General features: G+C 44.2%; 1 protein-coding gene across 2 annotated transcripts in view; it reads right to left on the bottom strand.

The window, feature by feature from the left end:
* The window catches only part of ccny (cyclin Y), a 61271-nt gene that overhangs the window by 14248 nt on the left and 22680 nt on the right, over nt 1-24343 (bottom strand). Inside the window, exons 2-8 of one of the 2 annotated variants that reach the window (XM_035414570.1) lie at nt 7380-7454; nt 6603-6623; nt 4443-4477; nt 2548-2648; nt 2280-2315; nt 932-989; nt 554-673 (exon numbers count right to left, since the gene is read on the bottom strand). In XM_035414570.1, coding sequence (XP_035270461.1) covers nt 554-673; nt 932-989; nt 2280-2315; nt 2548-2648; nt 4443-4477; nt 6603-6623; nt 7380-7454 — 446 coding nt within the window. The remainder of the gene's footprint in view (nt 1-553; nt 674-931; nt 990-2279; nt 2316-2547; nt 2649-4442; nt 4478-6602; nt 6624-7379; nt 7455-24343) is intronic. The other variant, XM_035414571.1, reaches the window with a different exon arrangement.

Here is a 24343-nt window from a genome sequence, read left to right on the forward strand (position 1 = left end):
CATCCCCCGCTCTCACCCCAGCAGTTCCCTTCTTTCACTCATTACCGCTCTTCTCTGAAGACCAGGCCAGACTAACCAGACATCGCAGTGGCATAGTATGAATGAATAAATGAATGAATGAATCGTTGCATTTATGTAGCGCTTTTCCGAACACTCAGAGTGCTTTACAGTGATGAGTGGGAACTCACCATCAAGTAATCACCAGATCGTCACAGCTGTGGGACCAGAGACTCAAACTGCCCCTGCCTGGCCCGCACTGAGACCTTATCGAAGGCTTGCCATTTCCAAGCCACAGGAGAGACCTGAAGTGTGACAAATCTGGCGGCTCCAGGGAACGCTGAAGGGAAGGACCGCCGGCGGAGGAAGGCTATCGATTGATAATTACAAAACACTGACAAACTGCGCAAACAGCCGTCGGCAACTGAAGTGGCGGCTGCAGTGAGTCACTAAACACTCCTCAAGCGCTCCGTACGAAACAGGCAGACTGTCTGAGCCAGGTGCCGCAATGAGATGATAAATCTGTTCCCCCGACCCCCCCCCCCCGCTCCCTCACCAGTGTGACGATGGCACATTCCGCAGTTAGCTGGGCCGCGCTGAAGAGGGTTCGAACGAAGCGGTAGATCTGCTTCTGCTCCGGGTCGTGCTTATCGTAGTCCGATGGAACTTCAGACTTCTGAGGAACGGAGGAGGGAGGTTCGAACAGGGTTCGCGTGTGTTATCACAGCATGCGCGCAACAACAACCGTCCTTTTATATGCCCCCATACAATCCAATGCACAACACACTGGTACATCCAGAAGAGCTCATAACACTGAAAGATTGAAGGAATTACACTAATGATTCAAATATTAGTTTATTAACTAATGAAGACATCCACCAGTATTAGCCTAAGTCATCATAAACTGCAAACAGACAATGTAAAAAATATTTACCGAAAGTGGATGAAGTTTCTCATCGAAAATATCTAACAACATTCTTCCGTCTGTATCTCTGAAAAGGAAATACACAGAAAGATCAGAAAGATGTCGCCGTTGAGGCATTGCAAGCATTTACTAAGCATTTATACTGATGCAATTACAGCACTACTGCAGTAACTCTGAGCAGGCCCAGTTTTAATTAATTACACTCATTGTTGATTGAGTTGGAGGTAACAAGTCACACTGTGCAGGAAACACTGCCAAGAGTACACCCTGAGCTCTTGGGGAATGAGGCCAAACCTTGTAGAATAGAAGAGAGGGGTGCCTACCACCCAAATGGCCAAAAGCCAAGTGCTAGCTGGCACTTTTTGCTATGCTATCAGCGCCTTAAATCATCTCACCACTGGTATTGAATGGCGGACTATCGATTGTCCAGGGTTTGGTTAACCTCCATGTCAGGGTTCAAAGGAGCATGACATTTTGAACTTGGTCTGTGTGTACGTGTGTGTGTGTGTGTCTGTGTCTCAGTGTGGGGGAGAGGGGTTGCTATGGACGCGTTTGATGTCCCCCCAGCACTGCTGCCTTTTCTCCAAACTCCACGAGGCAGTGAAAACCACAGCCAGCCTTTTTCATGAGTTTAACACACGGAGGAAAATGCTACAGATGTTTCAAGAGAACACAGAATGTTCAACTGAAAATTCACAGCAACCCAAAAATAATTCAGCAAGTTTCATTTACAAATTTTACAAAAAATGCAGTCCATTTACCATTACCATTTACAAATCGAATTGATCTTCTTACAATTAGCATACATTTCAGTCCACACACACACACACACACACATACTGTTCTAATTCTATTTTGGGGACACATGACTGGCCACTATGGCTGTCAAAAGTGCCATGAAATTGAGTTTGAATATTAGCTTTTGTAATTAGTTAGAACTTAGTAAAACCAGACGAATTAGTAAAACCAGACGATCCACTTGCCCTGGGTCCAGGGCAGAACATTTTTTGTTGACAGAGGAAGTAACGTTAGCACAGGAAATGAACTTTGCGTGCATGAACATGATTCGCCGCATGAAATTAAAGCCTGCATGTTAATTTTGCGTGCATGAACATGATTCGCCGCATGAAATTAAAGCCTGCATGTTAATTACAATACACGGGATCCAAAACTAATATTCGAATGCTCAAATTTAACTTCAAACTTTAAAAAAGAAAGATTTTTGAATAGTTTTCGAAATTCAAATATTTTTTGACAGCCACCCGCACACACGCACACACACACGCACACATGGACACGCACAGACACACAGACGGCTGTCCTAACCAGTCAAGGGTTAACACAGAATATCACTTACCTCTTCTTTATGTGGTAATATATTGCAAGTGATACACTGTAAAGAGAAAAGGTTGTTAGTGACTGATTGCCGACCTCTGTATTAGTGTGCTCAACTTTGTTATGCTTCAAATTGATTCAAAAATAAAGAAAAATTATTATTATTCAATAATTATTAAAGGCAATCATTTTAAGTACAATTAAGTGAAAAGACCAACTCTCCTGAAGACACACTAAATGTAATTTTTATTTTTTTCTGGTGGCCCAAGTGTTATAGATGCAGCACTCACCACTTAATGGTGTACTTAAGGTTGGGCTGGCTGACTGTGCTGTCATCTAAGAATATGGTTGAGCAGGAGCTGTACTTCCGTCTCGTTTGCCCAGGCGGATGCTGAAACACAGGAACGTTAGACACCATTGCCCTCGCTCCATCTCACATTAAGGCTGAGAAGAGGACACTGAAAACTGGGCTACAGTGCCGTGAAAAAGTAACTGCCCCCTTCCTGTTTTCCTTGGGGATCTTACAGGTGCATTTTTGAAAATGTGAGACAGCCATTGATGTTTCTCTTGGTTAGTAGAGGTTTCTGTCTTGCTACAATCTCGCGAATCCCATTTTTGCCAAATATCTTTCATGAACACCGAGCTCAGCTGAGTCTAGAGTTGCCAGCAGTTCTTTGGATGTTCTTCTAGGATCTTTTTTGACTACCTGGATGAGTTGTCGAGGCAGCCTTGGAGGAACTTTGGCAGGCAAGCCACTCCTGAGAATATTCACCACTGTTTCAAGTGTTCTCCATTTGGAGATAATGGCTCTCACTGTGGTTCAGTGGAGTCCCGGAGCCTTAGAAATGGCTTTGTTAGTAAATAAATGAAATAATTTTTAAAACATGCTTTGTGTTTCCCTTTGTTTAATATTCCACATGGCTGAAACCATTTTGTGTGATAAATATGCAATAATGGAGGAAATCAGAAAGAGGGCAAATACTTTTTCATGACACTGTGCCTGCAGATAAATTCCACAGCTACAAGTTATTTATTGCTCTTTTAGACCTCACCTACTCCAGATGGCTTTCCAAAATTAAGTACCATCAGCAGAAATGCTCTTCCAAATGTTTTTGTTCTATAATACCTTACTATTCTGCACTTTTTATATGGCTATTTCGACTCCCAACAGCAAATCACCTGCCACAATTTATGCCCAATAATAATCTCCCTCAGCAAGGAAGTGGCAAAGCCAAGCCTGGGAGCTCTGGTAAGGTGAGGGACTTCTCACCTCTCTCCCCAGCTGGGTGATGTATAACCAGCTATGTTAGATCATTAAAGCTGAACCCCCTGGACACGGGACACCTGGTGAATCGTGGCAGCAAATTGTGATGTGCTCAGGTGGGCAGTGGCCTTCCCTTTTCACAGCCCTAATTTGTCCTGACAGTGCTGAGAGGGAGGGAGGGGCCGGGGTGAGAGTGAGAGCAAGACAAGGAGAGCGTGAGAGAGAGGGAGGGAGAGAGGGAGAGACAGGGAGGGAGAGGGAAAGGGATGGAGGGAGGGGAGACAGAGAGAGAGAGAGGGAGGATATCCCAGAAGGCAGCTACTTTCTCTATTACTCATCATTAGCTTGTCTTGGCTAAAATAAGGTTGGAAGGGGAGTGTCAGAGTGAGAGAGATTCACTCTGACAGCTCACAGTTCTCTGCTGCTCCACCACACAGCCATGATTTATTTAGGCCTGCTCTGGGAATGGAATTCCTGGCTCAGAGCTGATTTCTCAGTTCACAATGTGCTCAGGGCAGGCGCCGAATTGACAAAAGCTAGAGAACTGGATTATAATGAGCACCTGCATCCTAACCATTGCATGAACTTGCAAAAATGATATAAGGGCATACAAATGTTCATCTTTTTTTCCTAACGCACTTAAAATACTGATCATTTCAGACGGTACTGATGTTTTGTATTTCTTTATCCTTTATTTACCCAGGAAAACTCCATTGAGATTTGCACCTCATTTTCAAGGGGGACCTGACATATACACACAATTAATGAATATATTTTTTGCACAGCCATATAAAAAATAAAATGAAAATCATGACGTTATTCACAAACACGTATTTAATTAAATTCAGAAATTCAGAACTGTCAAAAAAGGATAATGGTTCATGCAATTCACACATATTAAAGTAAATACCTTGGACTTACATGGTTAATGTAGAGGCTCTTGCGTTTTTCTCTCACTGTAAAGACAGACCTGGTGTCAGTGTAACAAAATAACATGAAAAACTGAGAAAAACTGCTTTCATGCAAAACAAGAGTAGAACACAGAAACAGCAGACACAAGCGGGGGGCCATGCCAGCCCTCTCCACAAATCAGAGAAAAGAGAGGGACTGACTTCTCCAGAATGCTATGTGTAAGTCAAGCCAGCAGCATGGAAACAATCACAAAGACAAACCCTGATGATGACTCCATCTTGGCAAGGTGCAGACTCGTGCTCTTCAAGACCATGGGCAAATATCAGCGGACTATCAGCTACCTATTTCAAGGAAAAGCTTTTCTACCTCTGTTCACCCCACGAGGCTATTTCCGGACTATTGCCGATTTTCACCAGATTTAACATCCTTAACAGGAAAAATGACACACAAGCCATCTGCTCTTTCTCACCAAAGAGCTGGCCCCAGTCATATACACACCAGTCAAAATCACTCAACTACATCAATCAGCTATGACTGAATGATTAATCAAACCAATGGTACATTTTATTTTATTTTATTAATCAATACATAAAAATGTATGCTTAATTCTTCTCAAACAATGCAATAGAGGTGTATGGGTCTTATTACAACCAATGTGTACAACAGAAAATGTATAAAATGGTGTAACATTAAAAAAATTTCAGAAAAAATCTGACATTGGGCAACAACCATAGCACTGCTCTATACTAATACAAATACAATCTGGGTGCACATAATTCATTCTAAATGAATTCATTTGAGTGTTATTGTGCCAAAACACAAATGTATGGTTAATGAAATCGGTGTTACCCCATAAAACTTTTGCATTAATGGATTAAAAGGGGTTTTTTCATGTCAAAACAGACAGTATGTTTCATTCACCAGTGCACATTCACTACCTCCCAGAATCATGCTGTTACAGAATGTCAATAATTTTCCCTGGAAGTTACAGCAACACTTTTGTATTATTCATACATACAATGGCTCTGAAATAGATCTCAGAAGACAGCTGCAAATACTGCATAAAGGTGATGTCATCCGAGACATAAAATCTTACAAAACAAGTAACAGCTTGCAGGATCATTATTTACACACCCTACTGGCACCATTACGGTGGCTTTCACTGTGACCAATGCCAAGTGGTCTTAGAAAAGGCACGGACTCAGCCAATAGGCTAAGGGACAGAATAAGAGCCCGACTCCGCCCAAGGAAACGGTGTTACCTTCATTTTACCACTAGATGGCAAACAAGACACTAATGAAGCATGGGCAGTCTGAACAGGGCCTGTTCCTGTTCTTCAGGAGAGCGGCAGTGGAAGCCGGTGGACGCTTACACAGCCAGCGCTAACGTTACAGGATAATTACTCCCATTGATTGCTGAAGTCCGGGGCCACGGGCGGGCACAAATGGCAGGACTCCCTGGCACTGTGCCAGTGACGCGGCGGCGTGTAGGCATGGCAACCGGCGAGCCAACACGAGCTCAGGCACACTACCCTGACAGTCCCGCCCCTCCCCCCACCCCGTCTGACACCTTTCTGCCTCGCTCCGAAAGCGATGCGTCCGCTCGAGCATTAACAAGATTCGTGGGAACCGCGATTCCACCTACCACTAGCCGGTTAGCGCACAGTTCTGCGCAGTCGTCGGCAAATGAACTCCGACGCTACTCACGTCCACCTGTTTCTGCAGCCTAGCGAGGAAGACGAGCCACGTATCTGCTTGTCAGCGCATAATCTCCCTCATTAATAACACAGAAAATGCAGCTGAGGGCCTGGTCGCAGACACCTACACACCTGTTAATATGCACGCCGGAAACGCCTTGTGTTTAAATTCAGATCGATCGCCACACCTTTGAAAGCACGTAAAAGTTGAAAGGCCCTTCACGGAAGAACATGGCGAACTGCTAAAGCTGTGCACAAATAACATGTAAAGCGCAAACATGTACTCCAGAGCTGAGGTTCAGCCCCCTGACATGGACGCGTGACACTGGAAACACTGGACTCTGAGAAGCGGGCTGTGGGAAACAAACGGCAGTCAACGCTCACAGGAGACCGTCCACAGCTGCGGAAGCAGAGCTACCGTACGATGGGGGACCCACTCACATGGCTGCACCCACTGAAACAAAGACTCTTACCTTTCTTCTTGGGAACGGCAACTGGAAAAAGAGTTACATCTGTTTTTGCCCAGTACTTGAAATCGACACGAAAAAAAAAAAAAATCTCAGCAGGTACTGAACATCACGGTCGTTAAAGGCCTTGCACAGGTGTTCGTGTTGAAATATTGGGCAGCAGAGTCCGTGATTTAAATGATTTTTAATTAAATGAAAAATCTCTTGCAACCAGAGTAAAACCACAAATAGGAAGAGGAAGTAGGAGAGCTTAATGAGTTTCCTGCCGCCAAACAATTCAGGGCTGGCCGAACCAGGCCCGTGCGTTTTCCTGCCAAGCTGTTTTTGAGATTGTTTGCAAACTATAAATACAGCATATGTGCTAAATTGTGAAAAGTTATCAAATGCCTTGACACAGGAAATGGAGACTCAATTCTGCTTGTGATATAACAGCCAATCAGAAAGGACTGTGTTTACATCTGAACCACCTGTTTTCAATGAGGAGAAGGACAGTCATTTTTCAGTTAAGAGTTCATTGAAAATAAGTAATATTTACAAAATTTTATAAATAAGTAATAGGACATTTAAAATAAATAAACAAGCCCAGTTCTTGGGCGTGACATTAAATACTATACAAGACAACATTTCACAAAAACTAGGCAGGACTTGACGCAAAGAAATAAAAATACTTTTCTCCTGAAAATATCCGAGGTCTTATTCTCCCTTACATTTCAGACGTGATGCAGCTGGAAGCGAACGTGAGAACCATGATTCAACACCATCGTAAACTCAGGAAAAACTCACCATCGGTCTGAGACTTGCTGAGGAATATTGTGCTGGCTCGCGGGTGGTCCGAGGGGTTGTATTCCATATTCAGATCTGCGAACAAAAGCAAAAAAAAATCAGCTTCACACAGGAACTCAACAGTAAGTATGGCAGCGCCGTGAGGGAATCGGACCCCTCAATCCGATTGGGCAGAAAAACACGAGTCACGCATACATCAATAGGATTGTTCACATAAAAACCTCAGAAACTGGTGGACCTTCACCCTGACCCTTCTGTTGGAATGGTGGACATGACACGTGTCTTTCCTATAGTTCTCTCCGAGGAAAATAACAGATCACACTCAGTTTATCTGCGCTGTTACCACGGTAATGCACTCACGCGGTCAGAGCGCACCATACAATGCACCTGTGAAGGAGGCTGTACCCCACTATACAAAATGTCATGACTGACATATACACTTAGTACACACTCATACTGTCCATTGAAAATGACTTAATCCATGCTAATCCATTCTGACAAATATTATATTTTCCCTGGGAGACGGCATAGTTTAAGGGAAAAACCGTAGCTTGCCTGTTTCCCAAAGCAGTGGCTTGCACCAAAAGCCAAAGCTTCTTTGCTGCGAGTGACAATTACAGGTCAATACACAGCAAATATGTGGAACAACATTGTTAAAATGTGAATTATGGATCTGCTTTTTCACAGTACACAGTATTGAACCACAGCAGGCCAAGCACGCATGCTGGCACAACTGTATGGCACTGCTGAGGATTCAAACCAGCAGGAAGATAGAACATGTTTTCAACCAGGTGCAGTTGCGCTTTTCCAACACCAGGTGGCACATGCTCTGCTCTCTGGCTTCTGCACTGTTACAGCAAAGGTGATGGAAATATGTACTAACACAAATCTAAAGCTTATAATCTATAAGCTTATAAAAGACAGCCAATTAAATGTCCACTCTAGTTCCGGAGCAGTGTTGAGAGGTGGTATGGGTGTAGTTTGGAAAGACGGACCTCTGAAGTTAACAAGAATAGACTGTGGCGACTTCATTCTTGCTTTAATTTGTACTGGACACACAGGATTTACGTTAAAGCATCGCACTGCTATTACTTCTAAAGCACTGCAGAAGAGCTGAATTAATAAAATGCACAGTAACTGTTATAATTCTAATTATTACAATTATTAAATAAGTATTATATATTACATCAGCCAAGAACAGAATGATTAACTGAAATGTGGAACATGGTCTTGCTTTCATTTATTTAAAGGGATATAATGTGTAGAAACACATTTAACTTCACCACCACTCTTTTTCACACATGAGGGTATTTACTGTCCTAATGCCTGTGGCCTGACTATTTTAATAGCACTATATGCACGGTGCTGTATGGGCCAGGGTGCACAGCCAGTTTGGTGCAGAACCTTTGAACCTGCTTCATCCCTCGTGCCCCCAAAAAAAACCTTAGGTGTGCAGTAACGTGGTGTAATGAACACTATAAATGTCACAATAGCTTATATAACTGCATCATAGGGTGTTGCTCACAACTCAGGAACAATACGCATCGCCAGCGAGTGACAATACATCCACATTTTAAAACCTGTCCGTACAGGTCTCCTGACCGCACGCACGTGTAACTGCAAACTGATTCCCGTGCGTACGTGCGTGTGTGTGTGTGTGTGTGTGTGTGTGTCTGCACATGCGCAGATTCTCCCGTGTGCTTGTGTGCGTGCACGTGCGTACGACTGTGTGTACGCACGTCATATCTTAATCTCGGAGGACGGCGGCACCCTTCCACGGGGCGGGAGGCGGTGGATAAACAATCGAGTTTACCCTCGGCGTAAGAGAGCTCCAGACACGCGCGATTAAGAATCGGAGGAAGCCGCTGGGTCCCTGAGACAATCCCTCCCTCTGACGGGCCCTAACCTGCCCTCCCGCCATCCTGATTTACGACACTTTCCTCTGGAACGGCCCGCTTCCTCCGGCTCCTTCGCCCTGCTCCGGCACCGGCTCCCAGGGAGGGGGGAGAGCCAGAGGGGCTTGGCTTCCTCGCAATCAGGAAACTCAGCAGGAAGAGCCAGGCACCATTACGTCAGCGTCCCCACGAAAGGCGGGCAGAGTCTCCATTGTTTCTCCACGCCAACGAGAGCCGGCCCTTTTCCTCCCGGTTCAAAGTGTTCGGCTTTGGCTGCTAATCTGGAGCCATCAGACACCACTTCACAGCCAGCAGAGCAGTCACCCACCCACCGAATAGCTACTACCCCTATCACTACTGGGGATTTATGAGGCTTAGCTAACCCATCGCTAATCATACACTAATCTAACTCCCATACCTGTCTGTTTGCTGCTGTCATTCATAGTTCATTTTTCTTTTCAGCCACTGGAAGGAACTCAAAGTCCTTGGTATTAACAATAATAATAATAATAATAATAATGATGCTGTCTTTTCGCTGTGACTGTGACTAAGTGAGGCCCATGTGAAGGTGCCTCCTCTCTTCACATTGGTCTGCCATGTAGTACTGCTGCACTGGCAGCACTGCTCTGTCCTCCGTCCTCATATCACTTCATCAGCGCAGAGGCTGGCACCAGAGAGCGGCGCTGTCTGCCCGACGGCCTGGCGCTCCGCCACGGCAGCCCCGCCGCGGCCAGGGCCCATTCATCAGTGCCGCGGCCAGAGCCGCCGTCCAGGAACTCGCCGTGGGGCCTGTAAAGAGATCTGCGTGCGAGGAGGGAGACACCTCGCTCAGCACATTACACCCAAAAACTGATGGGCTCAAATGGCATTAGGAGTGTTCATGATGCGCATACGCATTCTCTCTCCTTTTCTTTCTCTCCCTTACTTCCTTCCAATCCATCTCTCTATCCAGGGATTACATGAAATGAGGACATACATTAAAAACCATATTCACCACTGAACGGTATTCACCATGAGGAACAACAGAGGATTATGGTGGAAACTGTCTTTAATGTTACCCCTCTCACCGTAACACCAATTTCACCTCCACTCCATCTCATATAATGAATCCCTGAGCTACAGTAACTTTTATAGGAAAGCTTTTGAACTTAAATGCTTTTTTAAAAGTACCGTTCAATCAGAATTGCCAGGTTCTGTATGGTTGGAAATCACAAACAGTTCTGTGTCATTGACATCTCAGTTTCAGCTACAATAAATTTGCTGTAAAAAGACGAAGATCTGGTTTTATCCAGGGAGCTCACTGTTCCTATGCATGAGTGCTATTTGTAATAGCTTCTCAGAGCTGAGAAGCAATAACACGGTTGCCTACAGCCACAGTTTCACCTCCAGTTTTCTGACACCTCTTAAAAATAAAACGATTAATGCTCACCTTCTCAAATGCCTAAATGGGAAAAAAGGAGGAATGAGGGGGCATGTTCCATCTCTAATGAATATTCACAAGTTTGCTCTTGACAGACAGCCCACTAAATGGATTCACACTAGCAGTTTGTTAGCCAGCTAGGTGAACATGGAAAACTATATGGAAAACAACACCAAAACCAACCATATAAGCGGTATAATCGAAGCAATTCAGCCAAAAGTGCATGAGCCAATAGGAGTCAACCCCAGTGATGGGAACATTGCCACTACTGAAGCTCTGAAGCTGTCGGCCTGGTAAATCAAAATGGTAACTAACCTCCACTAGCCTAACCTCCACTGTTCGTGCAGCCAGCTATCAAGGTTAGCAAGCTACCAACAGCTGGCAAATAAGTTTGCCATCAAGTCTTCTAGCAAATTTTCAGTCGAAAGACAGAGATGCTAGATAGCTCATTAAATGTCTAGTATCTGTTAACATAAAACCTTATCATCTGTTTCGATCTCTTTTTGAAGGTAATTTCACTGCTCAGACTTAGCTAGTTACTCAACTTGACCAACAATCATTCCTCTCTGCACGGCTGCTATACAACAAGTCATGATGCCCATACAGTCCCTATGGTACAGTCAGTAATGGCAAAGGGACAAGCAGGCACACCAACACATTCCTATAATGAGCCGGGTTTCTGTCACTGCTCCCTGGCGAAAAAACATTTTATGCAAATTTACTTGACAATTTAAACAAGGTCATATACTAACAAATAGCCTACTCCAGCAGTGGGCAGTGTAACAACATTTCTACTATTTCCAGGATAAAAAATCTAAATCCAAAAAGAACATCCACCCATCCATCCAACATCTATACACGCTCATTTAGTTCAGAGCGCTACAGCCTATCCCAGCATGCATTGGGCAAGAGGCAGGAATACATCCTGGACAGGTCGCCAATCTATTACAAGGCACACACACCATTCCCTCACCATTCACTCACACATCCAAACAGAATAACAACAGCATAATATCATAGTATTTATTTTATTTGTTCTTTTTTTATTTTACAGCCATTTAAAATGTATTTTGATTGCAGCACTATGGTAGAAGGACTGCATTTCTCCCTTCATCTGCCCAAAAGATTCCACATGAGAAGCAAGAGATTTACACATTTCCATCCAGTAAGACCCCATATTAGGCTCCTTCAATTACGTTTGATTGAGACAGATGAGGGTTTGATAAGATCATGTCATTTCCAAAGAGACAAGTGCTGAATCAATCCCGCGGTCACGTATCTCCGGTTTATTTCACGAAAAAATAAATGACTAACAATTTCCTTTTTCCATGACTTCAGCAAAAGACGCCTCGGTAAGTGATAAATTCATCGCTGTATGTTTTTCACTGTGGTATGAGTCCGGAGTCAAACGGTCTCGATTGAAGCCCTGTTCATGGCAAGATTAAACACACCGCCGTTCACTTCGCAATGAAGGTTTGTGTTATTGATTCGGAGAAAGTCTTACAAATAGCTGTAGCTGTCTGCGACACGAGGGTGTGAGCGATGTTTCATTTTCCCAGCGCAACCGCAGTCTGCGTGGGAACCTTTCAATGGGCAAACTGAGAGATCCAACGAATGCTGCAGCAGCGTACTGGTTTGACAGCTCGCCATGTAAAAGAAGGGGGTCAGATTTGAATGTTCCCGTCAGAGAGGAATCACTTGAGTGATTGGCCAGCCATTATGCTCGATACGCAAGCACCGCAGCACCTTTTAGACAAATAAATAATGTGGCACAGCTTCATTCAGGTATCAAACCAGCATACGAGATGATCTTAATACAAAGACGGCCATTCTGATTAACAGAAGCAACCTAAAATGAACACAAACCACAGCCAAACTGAAATGCAAGATGAAGTACCAAGTTTGTACACCCAATCAGAATATCACTGCAATGTTTTCATAGCATGCTGTTTTCCTTGTAACACTGGATATTTGATTGAATCCACAAAGTCAGCAGTATGGTGGAAATAAAAGCGAAACACGTGGACTATACAGTTGGAATTGCAGTCTAGTGTGAGATAACAAACAGAGCTCAAAGAAAAAGAGGCGTTTTTGTCAAGATTGTGGACTAGGACTGACAAGATGGTCCCTGCCCAGAACTGCGGGGTCACTCATTTGGTTAAGGCCTCACGCTGTGCATAACTGCTCCTGCTAAGTAAACAGATTTTTTAAATAGGAAAATAGCAATGGTTTATTTATTTATGATGAATTATTCTGGCTGAGTCGTTACAATTTTAGATGTGAAGTAGGCTACTCCAGGCCAGCAGGAAAGAGCACGACATGGTAGTGACGTTTAAAGCGTTGCTGCAAGAACGCAAGTGGATCTTGCAGCTGACGCATCAACTGGAGATGTGTGAAATTGGGAATTTATGTGTTGTGTGTGCCCTGCCTTGTGAAGAATTGCACATGTCGGGGAAGGTTGCTGTTCATTAATTTGGGAAACGAAGGCAAGCAATTATGTGTTTGTTTTACCGTTGCTTTTCTTGTGTAGTTCGAGTTGTATTTTTAAATCCATTAGGACTGTTTAAAAGGAGCAAAGTCTATTTTTAAAATTGCCATACATCTTTGCTAATCACATGCTAAAAACAGTCAGGGCTTATATAAAACCTAAAAAATTTTCAACAATCTGCCACAATTTCATGAAAAGGTTTGCAATGCTTTTCTTCGAACAGAATGAAATACTATTGCGTACAAATTGCCAAATTTGTGATCACTCCACAAAATGTGGCAGTTATGCAGCACAAATGCTAAGGATCTCACAAGGGAGAAACTTCAACACATTTACAACTCAAGCCCAATACGTGTGCAAGCTCTCAGGCGGAAGGGCCCGATTCTGCTTTCGTGAGCCTTTTCATTTTAAGAGCACAGTTCAGAACAGTGAGAAGTAAAGTGTGGCTTGCGACAGACGGGGCTGCTTAGTTTCGGCTGAGGGGCCGTGCGCATTCTCTCCATGCAGTGAGGCAGGGAGTCACGGGTCTGTCAGGAAGCAGCCGAAGCTGGAGGCTAATCCTGGTCGACATCACCTCCGCTGCCCCTGATGGGCCACGCCCAAGAGAAGGTCAGCGCCCAGCTCCCTAAGAACAATGGGCACCGGCACGGCTAACCGCAGGAAAAACACTTCAGCGGCGGGCGTGGTTTCTACTTCCCCAGGCCAGTATGGCTGGTCCATCTGCTGTTCAGTGTGCCACAGCTAGACCAAAATTATCAGCAGGTCATTAGCCCCACAGGTCACATGATGAACACGGTTACCATGAAAACAATGGCACTACTATCAAAAATTACAAGTTGAGTATACTCAAGATTTCTCTGAATGCATCCGGGAGTTACTGTATATTTTATCTTCAAAATGTCTGTTTTGACACGTTTTCACAAAATGCATCTTGGATGTCAGTGTACAACTAGCAGAGAAACAGATCCTTAGCTTGCATTAAATTATCCAAAATACAAAAAGCACACAAAAGAGACTATAGAATCTCTAACCATCCACTACAACAACTATGAAAATGACTGGCAGTGACAAGCTGAAATCAATTAGCACACTTCGGTTTTGACTATAAACATACTGCATGTCAATCAGATGAAAGCTGATCACTGCCATGGAGAAACGTGATTTTGCGATTGGATTCCAGAAACACGTGCTGAGAGTTAGCTAGCTACCACATTACAGAATATTTGAAAATCTAACAAGCATAAAGCTTTCCTAACTTTCCAAAATGGAGGCTTCCGCATAACTGCCAGTGTGTTCATTCTTCACCGTTACCTCATATTACTAATGCACAAAAAAGGAAATGGTTGCTGCCCTAAGCCATTCTGGTGTGTAGGCCTATTTAAAAAACTACCAAGGTCATGAACACAGTGTCCTCAATGGTAGTTTTGGTGTTGCTGACCTAAATTAGCAGATCTCAGGATATGACCAAAAACTGGTTGCTGGTCGCTGTGCTCCACAGTAGATCAGTGCAATGTTCCAGTCTAAGTTTGACATGGTTTGTGTTTCTTGAGAGGGAATATGAACATTTTAAAATCAAAAGTAAGTCTTTTTGTCAACTTGAACAGCTACTGTCATATCAACTCAAGCCGATCCATCTTTGAAGAGGTAAAATGTGCATGCTGTTTCTTAAGATTCAACCTTACTGATAAATTACTGATACATTAGTTGGATGAATACAGAATTGCATTAATTAAATTCATGAAGGAGAACCATAGGAACCTGCATAAAATAAAATAATTAACATTATTCATGAATGAGTCAGTGAATTCAGATCTTATTAGCCTATATAGTCTACATAACAAGAACAGGAGTTGTGCTTAAAAAATGATTCTGGGAGATTTGAAATAAATATTCAGTAGAAAAAGATAGGAAGGCCTAAATAAAGTATAACAAAATAACAGGCCAAGAAAAAGTTCTGTTAGATAAAAAAGGAATCTGATTATTTAGTTATAAAGATGCATTGCATTGCATATTTATATCAATAATACATGTAAAATAATGTTGTTGTTCTTAATAACATACTTTATAATGGTGGGAAGAATCTCATTGCAAGTACCACCAACAGTGTGGATAATGTACCGTCAATGACACCGTCAACCATCCCATCCTCTTGTCCTCCCTGGCAGCTATGGGGATCTGTGGCACAGCACTTGACTGGATTGAGTCCTACCTCTCCGGTCGCTCCTTCCAAGTCGCCTGGGCTGGTGCAGTATCAGCACCTCGCCCCCTTGCCACAGGAGTTCCCCAGGGCTCTGTCCTTGGTCCCCTCCTATTCTCCCTGTACACCCAATCTCTTGGTCCTGTAATCTCTGCCCATGGGTTGTCCTATCATTGTTATGCCGATGACACCCAACTCTTTCTCTCCTTCCCGCCCTCTGACACTCAGGTCTCTGCTCGCATCTCTGCTTGCCTGAGGGACATCCAGAGCTGGATGGATAACCACCATCTTAAGCTGAACCCAGGCAAGACGGAGATGATCTTCATCCCTGCTCCATCCTCTAACCTTCTCGACTTTTCTATTTCCCTGGGGGACACTGTGGTGTCATCATCACCCACCGCAAAAAACCTTGGAGTGGTGATGGACAACAGATTGTCCCTCTCCCAGAACATCACGGCGGTGAGTCGAACGTGCAGGTTCTTCCTGTACAACATCCGGAGAATCCGCCCCTTCCTCACCACCTACGCAACCCAGCTCCTGGTTCAAGCGATGGTCCTGTCCCGCTTGGACTACTGCAACTCGCTACTGGCTGGTCTGCCAGCATCCGCCATCAGACCCCTGCAGCTCATCCAGAATGCTGCAGCGCGTCTGGTCTACAACCTCCCCAGACATTCCCATGTCACCCCCCTGCTCACTGACCTCCACTGGCTGCCTGTTATGGCTCGCATCAAATTTAAGTCCTTGGTGCTTGCATACCAGGCAGCTAAGGGGTCAGCACCAGGGTACATTCAGAGGATCATCAGACCCTACACACCAGCCAGACCTCTCCGTTCTGCCACCTCTGGACGCTTGGCACCTCCCCCTCTTCGCGTCTGCACTTCCCGCTCCCGTCTGCTGTCTGTCCTGGCCCCTCGCTGGTGGAATGACCTCCCCGTGACGGTCAGAACAGCAGAGAATCTCACCACTTTCAAACGCAGACTGAAGACTCATCTCTTCAGGCTGCACCTCTCCCCACCCCTCCCTAGCCTATAGTTCAGCTCACTGTACCTAGCTAGGATAATTTGATTATGTTAGTGTATCTGGCAGGATTGTTTTTGTATGATTAGGTGTGATTCCAGTGCTAGTTTGTACTTGGTAGGATTTTTGCTTGCTGAACAAGCTTACTCTACAGGGTTGGAGTCCTGATCAATGTGGTCACTTCTGGCACTACGATCCTTACTTCACTCTAGCGTTTCTTCTGCTCCTCTACATCATGAAACCTATGCACTTGTTGTACGTCGCTCTGGATAAGAGCGTCTGCTAAATGCCTATAATGTAATGTAATGTAATGTAATGTACACTACACGGCCAAAAGTATGTGGATCACCCTTCCAATAAGTGGGTTCAGCTACTTCAGCCACACCCACTTCTAACAGGTGAATAAAATCAAGCATACAGCCATGCTATCTCCATAGGCAAACATTGGCAGCAGAATGGGCCATACTGAAGAGCTCAGCGACTTTCAACGAGGCACTGTGATAGGACGCCACCTTTTCAACAAGTCAGTTCAAAAAAAGGTCTGCCCTGCTAGAGCTGCCCCAGTACGAGTCCTGTTATTGTGAAGTGAGCAACAACAGCTCAGCCGTGAAGCGGTAGGCCACACAAGCTCGCAGAACGGGACCGCAGAGTGCTGAAGCATGTAGTGTGTTAAAATCATTTCTCCTCGGTTGAAACACTCACTACAGAATTCCAGACTACCTCTGGAAGCAATGTCAGCAGAAGAACTGTTCGTCGGGAGCTTCATCAAATGGGTTTCCATGGCCGGCTGCCACACACAAGGCTGAGATCAGTCACTGAGCTCTTCAGTATGGCCCATTCTGCTGCCAATGTTTGCCTATGGAGATAGCATGGCTGTATGCTTGATTTTGACTGCAGTGGTGTAAAGCACACCGCCATTGGACTCTGGAGCAGTGGAAACACGTTCTTTGGAGTGATGAAGCACGCTTCACTATCTGGCAGTATGGCGGATGAATCTGGGTTTGGCGAATGCCAGAACTCTATCTGACAGAATGCATAGTGCCAACTGTAAGGTTTGCTGGGACTGTTTTTCATGGTTTGGGCTAGGCCCCTTAGTTCTAGTGAAGGGAAATCTTACAATGAAATTCTAGAGAACTGAGTGCTTCCAATTTTGTGGCAATGGCATGAAATCATAAGTCAATCAAATTCATCTCCCTAGCACTGTCTTGCTTTTTAAGTGGTGTGGTTATGTAGACATAACGTCTTTCTAAGACCCTCTGAAATGGGTTTTGAATGCCAGCTAGCTTTATGATAGGTTCGCCGTCACAAGGCAGCTGCTATGTGCCGGAGTTCCAGATACTCTCTCTCTCTGCCCGTGTAACGTTAGATAGAGGCTATGAGAACTCGACATGGAGCTGACTTTTTTCCCCGAATCCGAATAATAACAAGCACCTTCGGGTAGAAGAAATATCTGTTTCCATCACATTATTCGTGCTTTCCCGAATACAGTATTCGGATTCGGATACATCTCTACTCACTAATGCTTGTGTGGATTAATGGAAGCAAATCCCCACAGCCATGTTCCAAAATCTAGTGGAAAGCCTTCCCAGGAGAGTGGAGGCTGTTATACCACCAAAAGGGGGACCAACTCCATATTAATGCCCATGGTTTTGGAATGAGATGCTCAACAAGCACAAATGAGTGTCCGCATACTTTTGGCCATGTAGCGCGTGTCCTAATTGTGAATCATGTTTCCTGTCAGCATGGATGAGCTAATGCTTCCCCCAAAGTGACGTTTCCTGGGGTGAGCTAGTCGGCTGCTCTGCAGGGCACTGAGGGCGGGGAAGCTCACAGCCACACTGCCAAAAATACCCCCACCAAACGCTGTGACACACCAGCGCATGATACTGCTCTCTGGCCTTCCTGAACCCTGATGCAGATGCGATAACCCCACCGCAAGACTAGAAGAATTACCCCAAAATGTCACTGAAACTTAAAACTAAGGCTACAAAAATGGTTCCATTCACCTTAAATTGTGGCTGTGAGGAGTCTACTGTAGTCATGAATTAACACCTTTGATTGAATTTATGAACCACCATTTCCTAAAAAGAAAGAGGATGTTGAAAGAGACCGAACAAAGTCTTTAAGAGTCCAAGAATGTCAACAGCAAAGAGCAGTAGCTTGACTGCTACTTCTTTACTTCTTTAAAGCACCATGGGAAGTCACAAGGCAACTGTATTTGGAAATAGCCTGTAGCATTATTGAGACACATCCAAAAAAATACTCATTTTTACAGAGGCAAACTGAGGACTCAAAGAAGAGGAATAACGAAAGCAGAGTGAGGACTGCACCAGAACATGATCAATTGAATGCCTCGTTCTTTGACAGAGACCTTTCTTTGATACGCTCCGGAGCTTCCCTCGAACAGCGTTCCAGGACACGCGTCTCATTCGAGGATACAGCAGCACGCCGATCCTCCGCAACGTTCTGGGTTCATTACGTACAATCGTTACGCCCGTATTTAAATCAAAACTGCGCAACTGTGTCGGGGCAGGCTTTCATTTGTGTGCACGCGTGGCTGAGTGTGATGCACTGACAGCAGTGTTATTTATAACAACGGACGCAACGCCAGGCGTACTGACACAGTGTCAACAGCAGAGAGGCAGTCGCACATCCGAGGAGAAGACTGCTGCGAATCTGAGACGCTACGGCTGAGCCAGTAAATCTGGATTAACTGAAGGGTGGCATGTAGACTTATAAAGCCACAATATGATCGCATTTTTCATCAATTAATTCTAAGCAAAAAAAAATATTATTTTTGACTGGGCCGCAACAGCGGGGCCAGCCCTACAAACGCGAATGCCTGTGAGTGACTGACTGACTGACTGACTGACTGAGTGGTGAAGTTACACCATTGGTCGGCCGGATCACATGTGTTAGGTCCAGCCAGAGGTTTCAACCTGGTCTTGTTTTTGAACATGCAGAAATAAAATAAAACATAAAATAACACAAAAGCGCACTTATGAGTTCAGCAGCCCAGAATGCCGTGAATAAATCCCTTTTTTGCCAACAGTAGCCTACTAGTTTGTTAAAAGATACCTTTCCCACTGTTTGTCATTACATTTTTTTGGAGAGATCTGATATTATCTGCATGACATGTAAAAAGGTGCAGCACTTAATCTTGAAACATTTAGTGTAATGTTTAATTAAATGTACAAAATTCAGCGCGTGTTAGTCCCCTGAGTACATTTTTTAACATTTTAATAAAATTTCAATTCATCACTAACAACTAATGCAAAAGCATAATTTACTTTTCTACTGCCATACAGAGAACCAACAGGGTAAACAAATTGATACAATTAGCCTCATAGCTAAAACAGTTAGAAGTATCCATTCACTGCTGGGTGCTGACAGCACCATGAAAATGCAGGATAATTAAGTATGCCAAAAAGGGCTCACAGACAGCAGAGTTCACAAGCAAACTGTCACAGAATCAAACTAGCTATTAAATGATTTACATTTGAGATCCAAACCACTGATGAACTGCAAACAGCCCTCCTAACATTTAAAATCATGGACTGGTTATACGTTTGGAAAAACAGAAAAAGCCCATCGACTCTAAAATAAGAGTGGTGCTTCAAACCCCTGCCCCCCCCCCCCCCCCCAAAAAAAAAGCAATGATTCACTACTAGTTTTAACCATTCACTACAGTAATGCAAAGAAAGTGCACAGAGGTCAGTGACACATTATAGCTCGACCCATTATGTTTTTCTTAGATGAAGCCAAACTTTCTAAACTTCAGTCAGGAGTTCTTTCCTTTCCTGAAGCTGGCAGGCATCTCAGGTCATCCAGCAAGTGTAACAAGGTACTTAACATTCCTAAACATTTGTAGTTTTGGACAAAAACAAGAGAATTCAAAGGTACTTCGCCAGTTTCTATCACAATTAAATTGCTTAAAAAAGAGGACAATGGGCACATTAAACACATCAACAAAACTAAAAATGAAAGGGAAAAAAAGGGTTGTTAAGCATATTGGCTCATTTCAGAGAACAGACGTATTTGTGTTTCATCCATCTGTATTTCCTGCCCCACTCCTGATATGTTTATGCTACCTGGAAAAGCTTCATTGAATGAATCAATTACACGAATGGATGGTGCAGTTTACAGATCTCTGTTCTCCAGCCAGACCCATTTCATATTTCTGTAAAGCTGTTAGAATTGAATGAATGCTAGCATTCCCTGTTGAAAAGGGTACATAAAGCTGCTGGTTGGCTCTTTCAGCTAAGGCACCACGCTGTGGTGCATGGATGAGCCCCACAGTCTCAAAACAAATCAGACCGTGGACCATGCCAGTGTCGACTGTGGCCAGTAGCCCCATAGGGCGGCTAGTAATCAGCAACTACGCTGCCCAGGGTACGGGAGGGTTCAGATGGTTAGGGGTCTCTATTTCACCGCTCTCTGGTCAGGTACGCGAGCCTGGCTGTGGGCTGGGACTGTGGCCCACTGCCAGAAAGAAATAGACCAGTGGCACCGTGTGCTTCGGAGGAGAACCATGGATGTCATTACTGTCCTGAATCAGAAGTGAAGGGTCGCGTAAGGCAGCTGCAAATAGTGACTGGATATTCCAAATTAGGCTGGGAGTTGGATACGCTCAGCCCCTTGTTGAAATACTGATAGCTCAGCTAGTCATAATAGTGACTTCAGGAATATTAAAATTCACGTACAGATCCTTTGCTACCTTTGGTTTGCTTGCCATTATATCAAACAATTATCTTGTGTTCCATTCAGAGAGCATTAGAGAAGGCTGGCTTCGCAATGAACAAAAATGTTCCATTTTCTTGTGGCCTGGGAGTAGGCTAACTGACAACTGCCTGTCTGACAGGACATGAGACTGGCCACTTCAGTGTTCTGGACTAACAGACTCAGCACTCACTATTCCAGCCCAGATCCAATTTTCTGACCGTTGTAACTAGGCAATCCGTCCAAAAAAAGCAGCAGCTTCAAAGACGTCAAGATTTTTTAAAACTTTATACGGACGCACGAGCACACGCGTATACACACAGTGACATTCCATTGGAATCTGGTTTCAACATGGCGGAGAACATGAAAAACCTGCTGTCCAAATGCACAGCCGTCTTCCTCCTCAGATGGAGATGATGTCAACAGTCTCTGGTGCCCCGAACACACGCCATGATCTAATGCCAACACAGCTCTGAGGCACAGAGGCTGCTGGGAAAAGAGCAGCCCTGTCAGTCAGTCAGCACAGCATGGGGGAGTATTACTAGGAGTGAGTGGGTGGCATGTTTTCCCAGAATGCACTGAGACTCACAACAGTGAACAGTTAAGGGTGAGGGGGGAGTTGTAATGAGGGGGTAAAGGTGCTGATACTTTTAACAGCCTGCCAATTACAGCCCCACCCTAACCATCAGACCAATAGTAAAGGAGGAATGCTTTACCAGAAACTGGCTTGAGCTAAGCACCTGCTCAGGATTTACAGGAAAGAAATCTTGTTTTCAAAGTCAGCATCAGAATGCTTAACCGGACCATGTGACATCATGCTCAGACACAAGATGAGGGTCTTGTAAGCTGTGAAAACATGTCCTTTAATGTACAAAATAATTGGGACTGGGGGAAAATGAGAACATCGGATGATCAATCGGTTAAGTTTCATCATTCATCATCACCATTTCTTCCAAACAGCCTTTGAACATGTTCCCTTATTGGGGCGTTTTCTGAGGGAGAAACAAAATTTACTCGCTTAAAATGAGGCCTAAGCACTGCAATGTGACTGGGTTCCTTGCGCAAAATAAAAACTTGAGTGCAGAGTTAAACAAAATCCGCAAGGCAATTTTTCCCCCAGTAACATGGGTGCTCCATATGTAGAAGCACAAAACATGCAACTAAATTCTGCTTTATTTACATATTCGTACAGAGCTTTTATTGGTTGGTATTCAACCAATAATTCCATTGTCATTTTCCACATTCATTCCCAATGTATTACAGTGCAAGACAGCCCTATTTTCAGATTTCCTCCCTCATATCGTCCCTTTCCCCGTATGTCCAACCTCATTTAATCATGCCCTCATCAAAAATATAAGGATTTTGTCTCTCGTGTGATTACTGATACCTTTTTAAAATGCACAACTGAATAATGGTTCATTCTCCTCTCAGGTTAAAGAGCTGTCATCTGGAAACCTATTTGTAAGCTCTAAGTGGGGGCCCCAAAACCGTTTGAATGCGAAAGCAAGTGTAAATAATGCTCGCATTCACAGCAAGCAAACAAGGGGACGCAGACAGCACAGAAACTTAATGAGGCCCCAAAACCGCCTGCGATCAAAGAAACGGCAAGGAACTCGCATCAATTTCAAACGGCCCCCAATGCCTTCAGAACCAGTCATGTAATCGGAAATGACAGCCGCATGCAGTCTGGGAGTTTTTGTCTGCCGTCACGGAAACCTGGTGTCTGATGATGGCCACTGACTTGGCCTATGTGGGTCTGCACACATTCTCTCTCTTCATCCTGTATGCGAAGGGAATGAGGCATATATCCCAATTAAGACTTTTTCACAATAATGATGGTCAAAGATATATTTTGGCCAGGGGATAGTAGTTGAGAAACAGATGCCACTGTGCACAGATTCATTGCTCCTGTACAGTTCTGCTTATACAGATCCATTGCTCCTGTACAGTTCTGCTTGCACAGATTCATTGTTCCTGTACAGTTCTGCTTGTACAGGTTCATTGCTCATGTACAGTTACGGTTGTGCAGATTCATTGCTCCTGTACAGTTCTACTTGTGCAGATTCGTTGCTCGTGGACAGTTCTGTTTAGCAGATTCATTACTGACCTACAGTTCTGCTAGTGAAAATTCATTGATTCATCAATTTGATCTGAACAAGTTTACCCCGTCATAATAAAACACATTTATTAGAGATGAATCCCAGTTAAATCAGTTCATATAAATATTAGCTAGCATGTAATATCCACACTGGCCACATATTCATGAACTACAAAGATGGCTGCATTAAGCATTTTCAAGTCTTGCCATTTCCTATGAATGTATTGTAGAGACAAACCTCCACATGTTATTGTACATGTCCACAAAAGCGGAATACAAAGAGAGTACATCATTATTTATGATTTATACAGCAGATTGGCTAAACTGTATTGCACATACTATTTGCCATCTGTATTCTGCAGTGAAACTTCAAAGGCCAGTTTGGTCATTTTTAATAAACTATTCCAAATGTATTACTTATTAAATTATTCTTATAAATGTTTAGACTCCCTTTCTGAATTGACAGGGAAACTGTGAGACACCCCAGGTCCTGCCCTTGGCTGTGACTGTTCTTTACCATCACAGCGGTCCTGGAACGGGCTGCTCTGGGCTCACGCAGTGGAGAAGACCATGTTCAGCAGAGCAGCCATCTGTGGCAGGTCCACCTCTGACTGCGTGACATTTCTCCACAGAACACTCCACGCAAGCACACACCGCCTGCACACATGCTCACAAGCACACACATACTAGCCCACACAAACATACACATACACATACACATGCACATGCACACACACACATAAGCACACACAGACATACACATATACATTCACACACACGCACATAAGCACACGCAAACATACACATATACACATGCACACACACACAAGCAGAATGACGCTTGTGACTTGGGAATGATGTCAGTGGCTGCTCTGCAAGCTGTCACTTACGTGCTAAACCATGCTGCAGACCTAAAGATATCAAAATCTGTTGGCGGCGTGAACATTTCACTTCACTTGGGTGTTGACAGGAGGCCATGCTGCCTGGCCAACACAGTGTAAATTCAAGGTAGCAGGGGGACACTGACAAGCCAGATGGAAGACTTTAATATCCTTACTGTCCCTTGCCTATGCTTCATCACCAGGCTTTGTGACTGATGTTGTGCATTCATGTTGTGTGTCTGTGGAGAC

The sequence above is a fragment of the Anguilla anguilla genome, chromosome 4, assembly GCF_013347855.1.
Source record: "Anguilla anguilla isolate fAngAng1 chromosome 4, fAngAng1.pri, whole genome shotgun sequence".
NCBI classification, from domain to species: domain Eukaryota; kingdom Metazoa; phylum Chordata; class Actinopteri; order Anguilliformes; family Anguillidae; genus Anguilla; species Anguilla anguilla.